This window comes from Limanda limanda, chromosome 9 (genome assembly GCF_963576545.1).
Source record: "Limanda limanda chromosome 9, fLimLim1.1, whole genome shotgun sequence".
Classification (NCBI taxonomy): domain Eukaryota; kingdom Metazoa; phylum Chordata; class Actinopteri; order Pleuronectiformes; family Pleuronectidae; genus Limanda; species Limanda limanda.
Window position 1 is genome coordinate 9,672,135 of NC_083644.1, and position 19,363 is coordinate 9,691,497.

At 40.7% G+C, this 19,363-nt stretch overlaps 1 protein-coding gene across 1 annotated transcript in view; it reads right to left on the minus strand.

Annotated features, from left to right (window-relative positions):
- Window positions 1-441: 441 nt before the first annotated feature.
- Window positions 442-19,363, minus strand: part of LOC133010652 (homer protein homolog 3-like) — a 40,059-nt gene continuing 21,137 nt past the window's right edge. The window contains exons 5-9 of the mRNA XM_061078251.1: window positions 13,521-13,642; window positions 10,088-10,244; window positions 6,628-6,738; window positions 5,678-5,758; window positions 442-4,064 (exon numbers count right to left, since the gene is read on the minus strand). Of these exons, the coding sequence (XP_060934234.1) occupies window positions 3,879-4,064; window positions 5,678-5,758; window positions 6,628-6,738; window positions 10,088-10,244; window positions 13,521-13,642 (657 nt within the window). The 3' untranslated portion in view covers window positions 442-3,878. The remainder of the gene's footprint in view (window positions 4,065-5,677; window positions 5,759-6,627; window positions 6,739-10,087; window positions 10,245-13,520; window positions 13,643-19,363) is intronic.

Below are 19,363 nucleotides of genomic sequence, written 5' to 3' on the forward strand. Positions count from 1 at the left end.
TGCCTGAATTGACAGGTCCATTTGGCAGAAAAACACCATGCATTTGTCCCAACAGTCCCTCAAACAGTGGGCTATTAAACACATTTATATAGCTGGTAATGGCACAATCTAAATGCAATGTGCTGCACCGTCTCTCCCAACACTAAAATTGTGTTTTATCCACAGCATTTCCATCATCTGTTGTCAGCTGCTTCCTTTGCCACTTACTCTATTTGAACAGCTTTACCCGCCCTTAGCTGCCACAGGCCAAATGGATCACTGCCACTGTCGTATAGGCGTTGGCAGCTCAAAGCCTGATGAACTGAGTCTGTCCAAAAGGACTGACTTTCTTTTCATTATAGTCTGAAGAAAATTAAACACCACAAGGGAAATTGACACTTAGGAATTCAGAAGCCCGTCCATCACAAAAACAACACAGCATGACTTTGCATGATTGGATTTTTTTATGTTTAAACATATATTGTACAAATATAAGGAACACATCTCACAGTCAGATCCCATACAAACACCCGCTCACCTCAAATTCAGAAATTCTTGTGGCCTTGTCGACACCAGTTGAGTTTACCAGTACTTCAATGAAACTAAGTGAAGTATTCTGAGGTATTTAGCATCTTAATGAACGGTCAGATGTTGTGGGACAATGAGCAATTAAAGAAAAAAACTAAATTTAATAATAAAGTAGATGAAAGTCCAGCAAAATACGTAAGTGTTTATTCCAGTTAATGTGGCTGTGGAATGACTGGTGCATCTTTGTTACTGCTGGCAACACAGATTATGAAGCTCATTATTCCAGTGTATATTTAGTTTTGTGGCCTGTTGAGCTTGTGATTTCCTTTATTTCCAACCATGTGTTCTGTAATGGTCCTAATAAGAGGCACAAACCCTTTTGCTATCAAATCCATATTAGAAGTTACAATGAGCTATACTTAAGTGTAATGGTTTGTTATTTCTGCCAGAAAGTCATTACGAAGTGTAATGTCACCAGAAGCCTGCTCCCAAATATTCTTAAATATGAGGTGGATTTGTCGTCTAAACTTGTAGAGACACTAATACTAACGATGTAACTAGTGTTTTAAGGTTAAAGTGGAACACACCTGATGGTATAGTGTACTGTAAACACTAATGTGCTTTTCCTCTTAACGTATACATCCATTGATCTTGAAAGGAAGAATCTTTTCTTGGAGATCAGCGGTAAGTTGAGTCTAGATACGGGGCAGAGCTCATTTCCTCTTTCTCTTTAAACAGAAACTTCTAAGGTATTCACGTGCGGCTGTGTGGTAACTATACACTGGAATAAGGCTGCTGTGAAGCTGAGTGTTTGACAGTAACGGTGAGCTGGTGCTGAGGAGCCACTAACGTCTGAATCTTCTCTGTGTTTGATAAAAAGCCGATAACCATAAATTTTAATCTTTTAAAGACGTGAGATAAAACAAATTAACATGTCATAACCTACATATTACTAGAATCAACAATGAGAAGCCATCTATGCAAAAAAAAAATGTATTGCTGATTCAGTGATATACTTGCATGTAGCAGCTGAGGCCCACAATGCCAGATAGTGTAGCAACTGTCGAAGTGATGAAGTCTTAAAACCATAAAGTGATCAATGTAGTAACATCAACATTATTACTGCATTAGGTTTGATGAAATGGCTGAGGTGAACATTTGGAACTGCACATTAGAAAATCTCAAAGAAACTGCGAAGGAGTAATAATAAATACACCACCAGTTGACGATGCTAGAAGCCGTACAAGGTGTTAATGGCAGGTCAGCGTAATAATGCTACAACGGTTTCCGGCAAACTTATTACATGGACAGATTTAGTCTTCTGACCTGCTTAGATCGCATTTGGACGATGTTTGTCATCAGCTGTGAGGAGCTGCACCTCAACTGTACCTACATTACGTCATGTGAAGAAATCCATAACTCATCCGAGGGTGAGAAGCAAAGATCGATAGTGTGCGTCAGAAGTTCACATACAAAGCTTGACGGACAAGTCAATTAAGTACCCAGTCGCTAAAACTACTGCAGTTGTGCTTTTTTAACTCGAGGTAGCACGCTGCTAAGTAACGTGCGTCACTTTACTTGGCAGGTGGGGGGGCGTCTGCAGAGCTCATGCAGTGCTCTCTAATGATCTACGCTCTGCCGCTTCACTAAGCCTCAGGGTTATTATTACTCTAATGGTAATCTGTAGTGTCGTGAAACACATAGTACACAAAGTAGAACAAGATTCATTTGTGTGAACACGGACCAAAACAACAACAAAAAAAATTCTAAACAACAAAGTAGACAAAATTAAAGTTGGCACAGACATTTTCAAGAGCAGGTTCAACTCATCAGCATCAGGATGGGAAAAGCCAGCATCAACCTGTCAGAGGACGGTGGAGAGGAGCAATCTACCAGCTGCAGCTTGATGTCCCACCTTGACCTGAATGATGGAGTGATGGAGTGAGAGGTGAGAGAGAGAGAGAGAGGCAGTCCTTATGAAACATGAGCTGGAGATCCTCAGAACACAACGGGAGCAGGCTGTGTTTTGCTTCTCTTGTGTTGATGTTGGAGCAGTGGTCCAGTGCAGGCTGCTGATGGTGAACTGGAACCGACTGTATCCAGGGTCTTTGCCTCCATGTGTCCTTACCACAACCAAACTCCTGCTGGGTGCATCTCCACAGCCCAAATTAACTGAAGCTTGTTATTGTACAGAAGAGGATGTGTTTCTTGTATATCTTGATTATTTAGTAATTGCTGCAATAGCTCTCACTTTTTAAGATTCACCAGTAGCATGAGAAACATTAAATTTATATTATCAGTATGCTTCATTAGTTTAATGTGAAAATGAGCTTCTGCCAAACTGCTCTGAAAAAAATCCTTTATGGACAGTCGCTGAGGTTTCTATGTGTCAGGAATTATTAAGTATTAATGTTTAGAAGAAGTATAAAATATAATTGTTCCATAAAACTTTATTTTTCAACCACTCATCCCTGATGCAGCTCCTGCTGTTAGTTTGACAGGCCGTTAGTTTTTGATTGTTCCCAAGTCTGGCTCCTCCTCTCGCTTCTTCCTTCGATAAAATAATATGCTAATAGATTTAGAAGCAGATCATGAGAGATTTTGTATTAAATAATAATAGATAAGACAAAAAAAAACTAAAGAGCAAGTAGGAAATGCTCCGGCACCTGTTGGAAATGTCTTTGCAAAACACCAAATCCCTGTTTAAAAGGTGCTTTGTGCAGAAGTGTGTATTTATGTGAAGTGATCATGCATTTTGAGGCATCACTTTAATCAGCATAACAACATGAGACCTCTCCTGAAAAGACTTTAAGGGTCCTTCTGCCTCTGCTCTGTACTTTTTACTCTGTTAACAACCAGGTCAGATTTTAACCTTACATATCCGGCTGCTATGACATCAAAATGAGGAGGGGGGGCGCTGTTCTACCAGAGCTATTGGACCTCACCTATTTTGAGAGAGTTGTCAGTGACTGTGGAGGATGAAAAAATGATTTCATGCTCCTCAGGCATTGAGGGACTGAAGGACGTGCAGCTGGTGGGAATTATGACATGGGAAAACAAGTAGCAGTGGTCAATTAGACCAAACCTCATTATGCTTTTATGATATTATGATAATTATCCCAAGGTGAAAGTGACAATGATGCATGGGGCAGATGGATTATTCTGCACCTGTAAGAGGTTTCTGATTTGTGTGTTTTCCTGCACTGATCCTAGAAAACAGATCCATGAAGGTAAACGCCTGTATGTCTCCCTCCTTTGATTCATATTGCTTTGATTCCTCCTCTGCTGTGAAATCAGTGAAACACAAATCAAGGCCACATGAAGGAGACGGGCTCTGACTGTGGAGATGCAGCCCAACCGCCCAACAGAGGCTATTTGTCAACCAGTTTCTCTAGGCTCTGTCTCAGGTCCTTCAGGTCGCAGATTTTGACGTCCAGAGCCTCGATGATGCGTAGGACCTCGACCTCCGCCTGCTCCCGCTCCTCCCGGCGGGAGGCCAGCGTGGTCTCGGCGCTCTGAACCCGGTCCTCCAGCTCCGTGTTTCGTCTCTCCAGATCCTGCACACATTGAATGATACATTCAGTTTTATTTCTATATGACATCAGCACGAGCAACTTATACTCATTTATGTCTCTATAATGTGTTTTACTGTCGGGCACACCTCGCGTAGTTGTACTGCAAATCACTCTTCAGTGCCAAATGTCAATATTGATTATTCAATAATTCCTGCTAGTCTTGCCATTTCTGTATAGTCGTAATCTTTTGTATATATATTTTGACTGTATGGCTCCTCTATCGAGTTTAGATGAGCAAAAATTATCAATTGAGAAATTGTAGACAGTAAATGTAAGGCTACAGGCTACACCTTCACTGTACATTTAAAGTTCACCATGAACCTTGTACACATGTGTATTGTAACAGGTACAATTCCTTCGAACTGGGACAGAGAGTAAAATCCTCTGTAGTGCAACAGCTTTGGAGCAATCAAAAATAAAGTATCAAACTTAGCAGATATAGTCCAACGTGAGGAGGTCAGCAGATTTGTCATTTGTTGTGTGAAGTTTCCTTAGCATTTATTAAAGTGCTTCAAAGTGTTTACACTGCAAATCTAAATGTGCAGTTTCATGTTATTCTCAGGCCCAAATGAACCAATGAATAGATTAGGGAATGAGCACAAGGACAACAAAGGTTAAACATGAATATAAATTATTCACCACTGACACTGCTCCTAAAAATGACAGAGGACCCAATCAGGCTGATGCAAAATCAGGTTTATCCTCCTGCATTACCATGGTAATTCAATACAATTTGTTTTCTCCTTGAAGCCCTGACATCACCTGTAGTGACTCGGCTGCTGGTCTGAGCTGCACCGTCTCCGTACAGTGCAGCATCAGTGGGCTCTCTAATGAGTAAAGCATCAGTGCTTTGCAAACAGAGGAAACCAGCACAGAGGCCAGACAGCGAAAGTACAAAACTGACACTTCTTACCACAAGAAAAAGCTTTGAGTCGATGTATAAACAAACCAGCAGCAGTTTACACAAATGGGGAACTTAAAATGAGAAAATGCTTGAAAGACCTCTTTTTGTCTTATTTATCATTTGCTCTGTCCTTTCATGTAAAAAAGCAAATTCCAATTCCTGTCAACCAATCTGATGTAAATATAACCATCATGTACAGTTTACTGACAAGTTCACTAAACTAAAATAAAGGATTTGGCCATCGAGGCCGTATGAGACTCAAATCTGCCTTTTCATGAGTCACATGCTTGGAATGTTTTGAGAGATTGAGGGCGTTTTTTAACCTTTTACTTAATTTCTCTGGGAATGTTTCATGGATCTTGATGGAAAAAGATTCACAAATTTTAGGGCAGTGACATGTATGAGCGTGTGCAAAATCCTGTGAATTTAAATGCGCTTTCACAAAGGGACAGTTGGGCCTAGCCGGAGATATTTTCTGTTATCTCTCCCTGCTTGTATTTATTATATACAACTCTTTTATTCATTCTGCTATCAGCACTCCCCAGAAGAAGAGATATTGTACCTCGACGGGACGTTTGAGGTCAAATAAAGGATGAGTAGATAAATAAGAGACACCAGAAGCAGAACAGCGTTGTGGAAAGCAATGGGACGAGTTAGGAAACGTAAAGAGACATTACTGCTCGTCAGTTACCTGCAGTCTCTGAGTGGCATCTTCTCTCTCCCTCTCCAGCTCGCTCACATCTGTTTTCTTGCTCTGTAGATTGTGAATTTCCTGCAAACACAAGTCACTTCAAACCGTTATAACACAACAACGCCTCCAATTTATAGCCACACACGCAACATACTGGTTTATCGCAATATTGCAGCACTCGTCTTTTTGTTTCACACCAAAATACTTCAATCCATATACCTGGATGTGGCTCTAAAGGACGCTGAGTCATTAATCATGCACCAAGGTGGTGGAGAGATTTGGGACACCTTGATGTTTGTGAGGAAGAGGCAGGTTTTGCCTCCAGGGAAACAAGCCGCCGCCACCTCACACAAATCCCACAGCCAAGAGTGGAAGTATAGTTCAAATGATGGGACAGCCATGGTTATTTTAATGAGGCTGCAGTTTTCAATGAATATTTCCTTTTTATTTAGCTGATCGCACCCAGCATGCATTCTGATGTACAAGGACGTGGTCCAAACAAACATAAAATGTACTTTTTCTCCATGGAAATGAATATTAAAGCATGAATAGAAAAGATGAATAATTGAAGATTTTATCTAATTGAAAACCTCTCTTTAGGTCGACCCATTTTTTCTTTTTTGTCCATATCGACAATGAGTTATTAAACATTTCACCAATGAATTATCTTCAGGAAAAGATACAAACTAAATGATTTAACCCAGAACAATCCCAATAAAGGCATTAAAGATGAGTTATTAAACACATTTTCAAACTGGCTTTTCTCACTCTACTCACATAATCCTGGTTTTACAAATAAAAGGTTTCACTCAGTGATTTAATTGTTTTATAAATGTGAATGAATGTGCTGGTGCATTCTGTATTGCTCCCCACATGGAGCTTCCTGTGAGGCTGTTAGATTCAGTGGATCTGGACAGTGTGGAGTGTGTGGAGCAGCCTGGGTGTCTTGCCTGGTCTCTGGCGCTCAGCAGGGCCTCCAGCTCCTCCAGCGAGCGGTTCAGCTCCTCTCGACCAGTCTGAGTGGCAGCAGGATGACCCAGCTGGGCCTCCAGATCCTCCACCTGGAGTGCAGAGTCAGAGAGTCAATACAATTAAAAACTTGGAGGGCAATCAGAGACAGGCTGATTGGCCACTTTATCACTGTACAACATAAACATATATTAAGATCAGATGTTTTTGTATTGTTTTTTGCTAAATGCTCACTTTAAACTATGGATGATAATAAAATAGTTGATAGTTGATTATCTAACGACCCCCTTAAAATTCACAACACCATTATCTGGATCTGAAGCAATTTTCACCTGTTCATAGATATCAACACTTTACATGTTTCTTTTATAAATAGCTCTGTGTTATATATTTGGGGGTTTCACAGAAACAATGGTAACACATTGAAGTACTCTGATCCTCTCAATTCATATCCTGAGCCTGCAAATAATATTTCAAGTTATCAAATTAGGAGCTGGAATCAGATGATTGATGATGTAATCAAACCAACGAGTCCTCGTGGGTCGTGGGAACAGCCTAACATGGTTTCTGCCTAATCTGTTAATGGCCAAAGATGAGAGAGAAAACTCTGCTTGGTGAAGGTGAAAGTGAAAAGAGTCAAAGGAAACCCATCTCATTTAAGAGGTTATCAGACGAAGGCACATTGAAAAGGTGAAATAAACCAAACGCACATTGAATTTAGTGAAGTCACAGATTAACACAGAGCACTTCACCTCGTATGAAAACATGGATATCATCCAGAATAGCATGAGGAGGTTTTTACATAACAGCAGCAATGTACAAATGCAATAATAAAATCACTTAGAAATCAACACACACACACACACACTATGTATGTTTGACGATTACTACTGATGGAAAAGATGGAAACCAAGAGGGTCATCGCCTTCCCGCCCACACACTCACTCACACACACACAGAGTCAGAAGTGAAAGCACATTCAGCATCTGCTGTGCAATCTGCAAATAGTAAAGGACAGTTCCTTGATTCATTTACTCTCTTTGATTCCTCACAACACACACACACACTTTGATGCTTCTAAAGAAAACAGCTTTACTGCCAATCGTCACAGAACTGAAAATAAATTGATGCTGTAGGAACTTGAGGAATCATGAGAAATATTTTTCCCGCCCTGGGAGCAAAGAGGCTGAGGAGGACGAGCTGTTCAGCCTTTCAAGTTTTTTTTTACTAGATGCAGTTTAAGGTTTGAACTTCACCGTTTGAGTTTGATCTGCAGCTCTGAACCAAACATGGTCACTGACACTCACAGTTTCGGCTCCCACTCCACTCTGCTTGTTGCAAAGGAAAACATCACAATGCTTTTTATGTATTTTTTTTATAAACGGACGTGGCCCTGACTGCATCAGATAGTTTTTTAAATCAGACACAGGCTCAAGTGATGTTTCATGTGGATAGTTTGAAAAATTGTGGTTTGTTAAATGTAGATTTTCTTTGTATGAATCTCTGTTTTAATCGAGTCCAGCCTGTTTATGTCTGAGAGCAGAAAACTGATTAAAAGGTTTACACAGCAATTATTCTGACCTTTCCCTTGATTGGATTGAATCAAATCAAGCCATGCATGTCAGTGTGATTTCCAGATGCTGAATGAAACGTGACATATGATGAAACCCGACATGATCTCAGCTGACAGGTGTTGGCCAGCTGTCAACAGGATGCATGTTGACTGTTCATCTTTTACCCAGTTACTTGAAAGAATAAATAATATCAAATTCCTCCACTGCAGGCAAAAAAATAAAATAGGTTAGGAATAACAATATGAGACTAAATTAACTGGAATCAGAAGAATCACCATGTTTCTTAGTGTTCTCATAGTTTTGGATGCAAATCGAATTTCCATAGAATTGATTTGGGAGCTGTGAGTGTGGTGTAGGTTCCTGTTTTTGTAGGTTGATTTGAAATGACACAATATTAATAGGGACCTTATAACAGACCCAATTAAAACTGCAGAAAAACACCTGAGTGAAATATCAATCTAATTGAAGTAAGGACTTAAAAAATATCAAACATGAACAAGTAAACCAAACATATTTGTAAATATGCCACAGTCCAAAAAAATATCTCATCTTAGGTTTCGAACGGTTTTCATGTCCTACTCTAGGCTTATTTAATATATTTGGAACTGCTTTGACATTTAAAAGGTACTTAAAAAAAACGTCATACAGCCAACAGTTCTCATTAAAACGGAGCAGGAGTCAGAGTGAACCCAGAATTCCACCCTGAGCCTTTCTGTGGCAGATCGACACCAACATGGCCGAGACCGAGAGTGTGACGAGGGAGCGTCCGCCAGCCAACGCCAACCGCTCTCCGTCTGCTCCTCTGGTGATTTATCTTCGTCCCACAACTGGGGCACAGAGGGGGAAGGGGGGGAGGGGAGGCAGTATAGGGTGTCGTGTCCCCTAAAAAAAAAAACCATCCCTGCCCCCCCGTCAAACAGCCCTTTGCCAAACCCTTGGGGCCTGCTCTACTTCTCGCCACCTGGTTGACTTTGCTGCAGTCAGTCTGTAGCTGTGTGTGTATTTACAATGGAAGGGGGGGGGGTAACCTTCACCTGGACTCGGAGTGAGGGATGAATCTACAAAGGGGACCAGAAACAAAAGGCCAGTTTTCTGTCACTGGTGATGATAGTATCACGCCGTCAAACTGCTGAAGCACTTAACTCTGACCCATTGTAAGAGCCTTGTTAGGTCTGAGCAAGGGCAGAATGTACCCTCCCTAAATTAAAGATGAAATGTCTGCGTGCTCGCCCTGCGATTATCTCGGGAGCCTGTCAACAGAAATATCCTGTCAAGTGTGTGTGTGTGTGTGTGTGTGTGTGTGTGTGTGTGTGTGTATGTGTGTGTGTGTGTGCTAGATGGAAAATGCTCCTGCAGTTTGGGACAGACCAAGTCAGAGTGGGGATTTTACTGTGATACTCAGAGGTGCATGAATAAAAAACAACATCACACCCAGTTTCTGAGTGGTCAGGGATGTTAGGAAGGTTTTTCTCTATTTCTGCTTTTAGCAAAGTGTTGACTGAACCTCTTATTCTTATATTTTTTATTTTTATACAAGTACATAAATGTATAATTATAATAGTGATGGTTTGATGGGAAATTAAAGCCCTAGTTATGTATATTGCAACTAAGTAGCACCTTTCTACATACATTCTACATCAATTTGCCCAAACTTGATTATTGTGCAGCCCTAAAAGAAAGTACCGTGACTAAATGTTTTGTTCTTTGATTTGTTCATGAAAGATTTTAATTATTTTGTTCTAACAGCTAAGTTTCTTTCTCTACTTTTTACCTTAAATGATATTAAAAAATTGTAGCCGATTAGATCAAATATCATTAGTTTCATGCTGCCGTTATATTGGAGATTTTTTGTGAACGCTGTGGTCACCTGGTCTCGCAGGCGATCCGTCTCCTCCTGGTATTCAGCCAGCTGTTTCTTCCACTCATCCACGCTGCTGTTGGCTTCCTCCAGCGCCTCCACCAGTTTGGCGTTACTGTCCTGCAGGGTGAAGAGTTCTGCCTCCATGTTTATCTCACACATGGACCTGAGGAGAAGTCATAAGAAGTTGGTTTCCATTCGAAGCTCTTATAGTCTTTATTCTGGCCTCTGTGGCGCAGGGACCTGTAAATACAATACAACACTCACACAACTCCATTGTATAAAAGTTGTTATGCTAGACAAAAAGGTGTTTGTCGTGCAGGAGGCAGGACGTGACGTTTAAATCCCGCTGCAGCAATGATCTGTTTTATTCTTTGCTCATTCAGAGCACGTCTGAAAGCAGCTATATAGACACTTGATCTATTTGTACCATCAGAAATACTTAGTGTTAAAGGCATGGGTCTGGTTGGAGGCTACAGCCGGAGAGAGGCAGAGTTAATGAGGTAATGAAGTGAAACCTTTATAATATGTTGCACCAGCTGTTTGGAGAAATGTGATGGGACATTAAATGAATTTTAAAGAGCCTGTAAGCTCATGGATTTCAATAGATCCAGAGATGAGTGAAACTCGAAGATGTCTGACTTGTTTCCTTAATGTCTTTTACCTTTAGATCTAATTTTCACTATTTTCTAACAGAAAGCAATATTTTTTTTATGCACGACCGTTTTACTCTTATGTACAAACTGATTTTTACTTGCCTCGTACAATCATCCTGTGTGTACTGAATGGACATACTCAGCATTTCTTTTTTTATTTAACTTTAATTTCTTTATTTTTATTTTATTGTCTCATTCTGACCTGCCTGCTGCTGTAACAAGTGGATTTCCCCGATGTGTAGATCAATAAAGTTATATCTAATCTCTTTCTTGCTATACTGTCTATAAAAGTGCCATGTCACACAAGTTTTACCACTAATTAGTCCAACATGGCGCCATAAGCTACATTCCAGGGTTGATCATTTTCAGTTAAGGTGTTAAAATGAAAATATTCCCCAGTGGAATGTAAAAAATAAGGCGACAGGTGATGTGCCGTCGTTATGGCAGCGTGGGGAAGTGAGATCAGCTCCTGTCTGCCAGTAAAGGTCAGGATTCATTGGGGATATCTAATAAACCCGAAAGCTGTCTGATGAGACGATGGGGTTTAGGAGGCTGAGTCTTTGCCATGACGACCAAACTAACAGCGTGGCACCCATAAAACTACTCATCACAGCAGAGGAGAGAAAAGCCTGGATGGGCTCATAACAATCATAAAATCAAATGGCCTGGATGATATGATGCACAGCACTCAAGGACAAGTGAGCTGTTTTTTTGGGTGTGCTTCAGATGGAAGGTGAGTGATCAATAACGGCCACGGTAATAATAATTATGAGCAGCTAAATTCAGTGGTGGTCAGGCCTGGGTAGTCTGAAGTGAACACACATACACACACATACACACACATACACACACACACACACACACACACACACACACACACACACACACACAAACGCATCCCCATATTATAATGATCAGGCCCATTTTAGGGGACTGATATTTGATATTTCTGAGTGTGTGAAGTTAAGTGCAGCTTGTTTGAATTTAAGTGTCATCATGGTTGTTTTCTGTCTACTCTGCAGTAATATATTATAATATTCCATTTCCTTCCATCCTGGAAGTTGGACCCTTCATCTATTTCTCCCTTTCCAAGGCTCCTCCATTTCTCAGACTGAAACTCGATTGTGTAACTCTTTTTTTTTTCTCATGAAGACAGAGTTAAACCCCACATGACAGGATGACCTTCATTTGAAAACTTAGATGAGACCCTTACATTTTACTCTTGTGAGTATTTCCATACTTTTTTAAAAGGCAGAATATGTGTGAGTTACAGACACAGATCTTTTCAGTTTCTTTATATTTTCTGCTCAGTCACTACCTGTCTATCTCCAAAACCTGGGAACAGCTTTCAGGGGATTTATGGAACAAGTTAAACCATGAGCCAGAGAACAAATTGATATTTTCATTTAAGATTCGACATCACTTAAATGAAACAATGACGGGGAAACAACTACGTGAGGCTGATTAACTTCAATTGTGAAAATAACAAATGTAGAAGAGAGTGAAGCTCTTTAAATACTTTGCAATTCAATCTATTGTAAGTCCCCCCCCCCCCTTCTCTAACAGAGTACATGAATTTAGCATTTTGAGAGAGTATCGGTCAGAGCTGAACAAAGTGCTTTGGGCATTTACATCTGCTGATGTTGCCAAGATGAGGATCACACACTGGATTCCAACCTTTGTCTTTAACTTTCCAAACACCAGCATAGAAAATGTCCATTCTGCTACTCCTACACACACGCATGCATGCACACATGCAAGCAAACACACACAAACACGAATGCACACGCACGCACACAGAGCTCTCTGGTCGTTTCATTTTAATATGTATTTTATGTCTATGTGTTTTGAGTGCTACTGTTATTGTTCTCATGCTGTGTTTGCTTGAAGCCAAATACTCTTCCATAAACATCATAAGTTCCAGGCGAACATTTCACAGCACGTTGTCTCTCTCTCTCTTCTTCCCTCTTTCTTATTTTTATTGCTGGATGCTCTTTTTTATGTTTTTATCAAGTGTAGAGTCTAAACATTGTGCACTAATGAAGATGAATTATTACATGAAATGAACTAAAATACATTTTGCTACGGTTATTTGTTGGCTCCCTTTAATAAGGAGCACACAAGGTGGATGTAATGAACTGAATTCAGAACAATAAAAAGCATCAGGGGGTGATTTTAACTTCTTTATATTATAATCATGCCATTTCATAATGATGAATGGCAGTAAGACTTCATGATCCTCCCATACAAGCATAAATACTTTTAAAATGTATATTGATTCATATATTGATATATTCAAAGACTGTCTCTGTAGCTCTATTATCTGTGGATATATCTTGAAAGTGTGTATTTCAGAATGTATTTTTGTTGAGATTGACCCAAACTGCTCCAAAACTTATCTTGAGATAACATTCCCACAAAGTTCGGGGAAAATCTGTCCATGCATTATTGACTTATATTGAACTGACTGTGACTTTAAGTGCTGGTAATAATGAGATTCTTTTAGAGGCCGACCACACGTTTCGAAACTCTGCATCGCTGATCATTGATTCTAAATGAAAAGGCTGATTAGGTTCATGAAAACTGCTTGAAATTGTCTCACGCATTCAGAACTAAACAAAAAAAAGTTTGAATTAAAAGTAAAGGTGTTTTTACCCTTGAATCCCAGAAGGGTTTATCTTGGCTCGTCTTAAAGTTATTTAGGTTGTTAAGCCTTTTTTTCTCCAAACAATGCAAGGTGTTAATGTTGTGTGCAACGTAACAATAAAAAGATCATCATCAGTTACCCTTCAGACAGCATCTTCTTCACTCTCTCCTTCTCTGCCGTCAGCTCCACTTCGGCGCTCTTACTGCGGAACAGCTTCTCCTCGCCCGGCCCATTAACGGTCAGCAGCGGGGGTGAATGTCGCTCCTCCGACAACTCCTGGATCAACGACAGAGGAATCAACAGGATCATTAATAAAAGGACTTCTTAGAAACCAATGAAAATGAAAAGAGAGCTCAGATTAATCCATTAATCAATTAAATTGATAGGACTTTTATCAGCAATTATTTTGATCATCAAATAATTGTCTTGAGTTGGATTTGAAGTTTTTCACTGTGCTACATAAGAGTAAATTATCTCTTTGAGTACTGTATTGTCGGACAAAACAAGTTCACTGAAAACAATACAACCACTTAGAACAAGTGACTAATCAATTAATCAAGAACGTTAAGTTTTTGTAATAAAAGAAAAGGCTTGATAAACCAGCATCTTTATTTTAGAAATGTTTAGGATTATTCTGCAAATAATTTTGAGCAGTCCTTTAACATCTGATAAGAGGACAAGGTTGTGACATGGTTTTGTTTGCACCTATTCAACATTATTTCATAAAGAGTGGAAGTTCTATATGAAGTTAAATGCCAATTAGGATATATTCAAACATTACTGACTGTATATGTAACTATATTGAGCAGGTATATGATTTGGGCTCAGAGTCCCCGGCCTCTCGAGCTGTTGAGGGATCCGTCAGCGTCTCTGCTGTGAATTCAGACCTGTCATCAGAAACAAATGGACCCTACACAGCAGCATGACAGGACAGGGCCCCTGTCAGAGCTCGACACTTTCCCATCTGGGCGAACAGGATCCATGTCGAGCGAGCAGCCGTGTGTGGAGCCCAGCTGCCGTCTTCTCAAACACAGATCTGATTCAACAGATGACTGAACAGCTCCCGTTCAAAAAGGTTCATCTGGAGTTTACGCACGTGTCAGTGAAACTGGTTATCACAGCTGTATTGTAACATACCTATTATATTAGGATAAAATAAATAAGATAACTTATTTTTGTATTTTGTTAATTAAAAGTTTTTGTATGTATTTTTCATGATATCTTTACCGTGACCATAACCTGCTGTTCTTAACAAGTTCCTAACGAAACTGTAAATTAATAACAGGACAAGACAAATCTACCATGTGGGAGGAGTCAGGAAAGAGCCTTTGAGCTTTTGTAGGTTCGTGCTCTACGGAGATTCTGTCATTCTAGTTAATACTAAAACTTCATACTTGCTTGATTTCCCCTGAGAAAAATAAACATTATTGTGTTGAGACTAGAGCAACAACAGTTCATTTTTGACAATAACATACAGATCTCACTCATTACACAACTGATCTGTAGTTGGAACATTTAATGGATCTGCAGAATGTTCTCCTCGCTCTTAGTTCACAGCCTGGTTAATACACTTCAACATATATATGAGGTTATATTATATTGTTTCTGTGCAACACAAGATCAGCAGCTTTTACTTTTTAATTGAGTTCATGAGAAGTATCCTCGGCTATAAAATGAAGGTTAAATAAAGTGAATGGCGATAAAGTATGAGTGGAACAATTCCTCTTCCTCTGCTGTCATAAAGAGACTTTGAATGTGACATTGCAGAATGCAGATGGCTTGACTCCAGCCCCGGAACTGTCAAGTCTAACCAATGGGCTTTGATACTTTCCCTCCCTGCTGCCCAGAAATGAGTTTGAGCTTCCTTTCTGAACCATTTTCTTCAGTTTGAGGCTGTGTGTGTGTGTGTGTGTGTGTGTGTGTGTGTGCTCCGTCTCCCTTTTTAAAAGCGTGCAGATGAATTAACTCAGGCCCATTTCTGCCCCCCCATTGCCTTCTGTGTTTGTCTTCCTGCATAGAAACCTGAGCTTGTCAAGGGGCGAGTGCCTCAGTGAAGCACCACCACCCTGCACTTACTGCAGAAAGAAAAACGCCTGTATTATTAATTTAAGTTTGCCCGGCTGTATCCCAGTCGCTCCCCTGAGGAGGGCAGTTAATTATCTGCACCTCATCAGCTCTTACTGTCCTTACACGTGCACACGTCTATAAAACACTGGATGAGAACAGTGTCCAGGAGAAGGAAGCAGAGAGCAAAGCGAGAATCAAAGCCAACGCAACTCCAGTCCAGGCCCCGAGCCGACGGATCGGCTCAGCGTAACCCTGAATAATTCATACTGCGGGTCATGTTTAAGTCATAAATGGGATTACAAATTTACAGCAGTTATTTTTTTTCTGCATGTTGTTCACTAACTGGCGGAGTAGAAACAAGGCAGAGATATTAGACCACAAACATGCAAGCGACCATCTACTGATTGAGAGTTTACGAGAAGAATTTTACATTTTTAAAAAGGACATTTCTGTGTATTTGTTCTGCTCTCTGAACATTTACGAACATCAATTTGAGTAAATGAACAATCCACAATCTTTGCATCGCAGAGAAAACGTGCAGATTGAATCCCATTCACATTTGTGAGGCTGGTGTCGGTAACAAAGCTCTTTTTTCTCAGGCAGAAAACACCAGCTGTGTTCTGAAGCAAAAATTTTTCTGAAGTCAAATGTGATCAGACTCCAGATGAATTATTAAACATGATAGTCCGTGCAACGCTACGTCTGTGAACGCCGCTTCAACAAAAGAAGATCTTTGTGTTGTTGGTTTTTTTGTGTTGTAGGCTGCAGGAGTGTGTTTTCACGCACCTGGGAGAGCTGAGAGCCGAATGATGTGTCCCATGATGCATCGGGAGAACAGAGAAGGAAGGGGATATGAGGAGAGAAAGCAAAAACAGTCATTAGATAATTAAAGCCACGCATTAAGCACTTTTATTATAATCCTATACTGATCCGCCCTGTTCCCAGCTCATCAAAGCTTCACTGTTTTCAACATTGAAGCTTCGTCTCTGCAGGATTTGGTGGATTTTTATGTCTCTGGTTTGTTTTGAGTTGAGAGAGGAAGAGGAGGATAACCAGCAGGAGCAGCGAAGGCTAAACACACGATGGAAACTAACTGTATCCACAAAGGAAGAGGAGATCAGAGTCCCCACCCACACTGTTTGAGTGGCAGGCGATATCCCTTGGAAACGCTGTAACTTAGCCAAAAAAGACGAAGGCGGAACAAAGACGGAGGTGGAATAAATGTCTTACCATCAGCAAAGTGAAATATAAGAACACCTCAATACAACCTGCAAAATAAATGTGCATATAGAGGAGAAACTTCACAAAAAATGTTCGGGGCCCTGAGAGGAGGCGAAAGATTGTAATCGATGGGATCTCGCAGATATGTAAAATATTAAGCAGCTTCTCTGAGAGCTTTCATCAGGACGTCTCTGCACCACTGTTCATCTGGGCTTCATCTCCACTGGTTTACTTATTTATCTGAGCTTCGGTCCATTTGCTCCCAAAAGCTCCTGTTTCTACACTCGAGTGTTTCCACACCACACACCGGATTTACTTATTCATGTCTAAATGCACCAGAGATACTGTGTGCACGCACACGCACACACACACACACACACACACACACACACACACACACACACACACACACACACACACACACACACACACACACACACACACACACACACACACACACACACGCACACGCACACACGCACACACGCAAACGCACACACGTCTTCACCTACAAATTGAATGATTTATGTTATGGGGATTTGCTGTTTGTCCCCATAAGGAAAATAGGTCCCCATAATGTGACAGTGTAAACAGATGTAGGTCCTCACAACATGAGTAATACCTGGACACACACACACACACATACACACAGAGGAAAGTGCTAGAAAACAGTTTGGTTAGGGAGGCTGTCTCTGGCGATGAAACAGACCATTAAACTCTAAAGTGCTTCAGTTGTGTGTCTGGTGGTGTTCAGCCAACTTGTTTTGTGTTTACACTGCACACATCGTGTCACGTCTTCCTAAAATAAAAAACAACATAAAAAATACGAAAACACTTCTATGATCCATGCAGGCACATTTAAATAAATTACTTCAGATTAACCCGATTAAACTGTTTAACGGTGATGGCTCGGGAAGAGGTAAAGTATAACTTTTATTTATCCCAATAGTTCAATATTTTTTATGACTATGTATCATCTTTAATCTCGAGGATCCTTATTAACTCCACCAAGGAGGTTCTGTTTTCACTGTGTGTTTGTTTTGTCAGTTCACAGGATTACACAACAGCATACTGGACGGATTACCATGAGACTTGGTGGAAGGAGGCAGTGTGTATCAGGGAAGAACCCGTTCCAGTCTGGTGTTGATCCAGATCTGGGGGAGGGATCCAGGAATGTTTTTTCCACACTCTTTAACAAAGTGAGAGGGTGTTTTCCATCATTTCTGTTTATTTCTCTCAGAATAATTCATGAATCTTGATGTAAAAATGTGAACACATTCAGGGGGTAATGTGTGGTTACTGATTTCAATGTTGTGTCATAGGGGGGGAGGGTTTTCAGCTGCTGGATGGTAACAAACGGTAACCTGTGACTAGCACCATAGAGACACATAATGTGACTTTAGCTATAAGGCCTGTTGTAATCTAAGGGGCTTTGGCGGAGGGCTATGATCAACTGAGTGCAATTCTAGCTTAAACTATGTTGGAGTTCTGTATTTCCCGATATAAAGTCATTAATCTGAACAGGGTTATGTGTTGTATTCCCACTGAGACCTCCATTATTTTTTATGTGGGTTTTTCTCTTTGCACAAACCTCTTTATTATCTTTGCACTGTGTCAATATGACAACGTTCTCTTTGTTGCCGTCTCTTCATCTTTATCTCGCTGACTTCACCGTCTCCTCCTCCATCTCTGAGCTCTGCTAACACGCCGGGAAGCCGGAGCTTTACCGCCTGCAGATCCCCTGCTGCCGTCCACATATCACAGTGAGAGTGTGTGCTTTGGAAAGCCAGGGGCTGCGGAGACACAGCTCTGCAGCACTGTGGACTGCTTACTAACCAGGGCTGCTACTGACCAGCTGGAGGTGATGCAAACTAAACTGATACACAGAGCGAAAGGAAAAGCTTCTGTCCACCGTCTCTCTATGTTTGTTAGTTTATCATCTTCAGGAGCGGATCAAAATATGAACATTTAAAGCCAACTCGCAGTTTAAAAGCAATAAAAGGACTTTTCACACTTCAGATGGATGTATTTTTGATTTAAATGCAGGGGTTAGATTGAGTAGAGCAACAGCACTTACACATGTTTCTGATATCTAAGGAAATCTGAAGGTAATAGTCATAATAATGTGGAGAAAATTACTGAACAATTTGACCTTTGACCTTTTGTCCTGTGCAGCTCAGAGCAGCATCTTAACGGTATTTATTAAAGGTTTATTGTTTAATGTCCGTCCCTCTGGAGAAATATTGTTTAATTTCTGCTCTGGACTTGCAGTTGACCTTCTCGGGTATTGAAGCCCGTCTTTGTTTTCTCTCTGCTGCACTGAATAAACAGACAAGACAAACAATCGGCTGTTTGGCGAATGTCTCGGAGCCGAGGTCCTGTTTGGCAGCGTCACTCCGCTCAGTGGCTCTTTGTTAAGATTTACACACAGTGGACGCACAAAAGCATTAACAAGCACCACTCTGTTTGGAATCTGTCACTGTGACGCCGACGCAGACTCCTAATACTTGGCAGAGTTAACTAATAGAGGAGGCTGGCAGCTGAGAGGCCTCTCCGAACCGTATGTGGGACATTATTTCCTCTGCGTTTGTAAAATGGAATCAATCACCCGTACTTCACATTGATTGGTTTGTAGACGTCCGTTCGTCTGGGGTCCGGGTCTTGTTTAGGCTTTTGTAATGACCTTTTAGAACA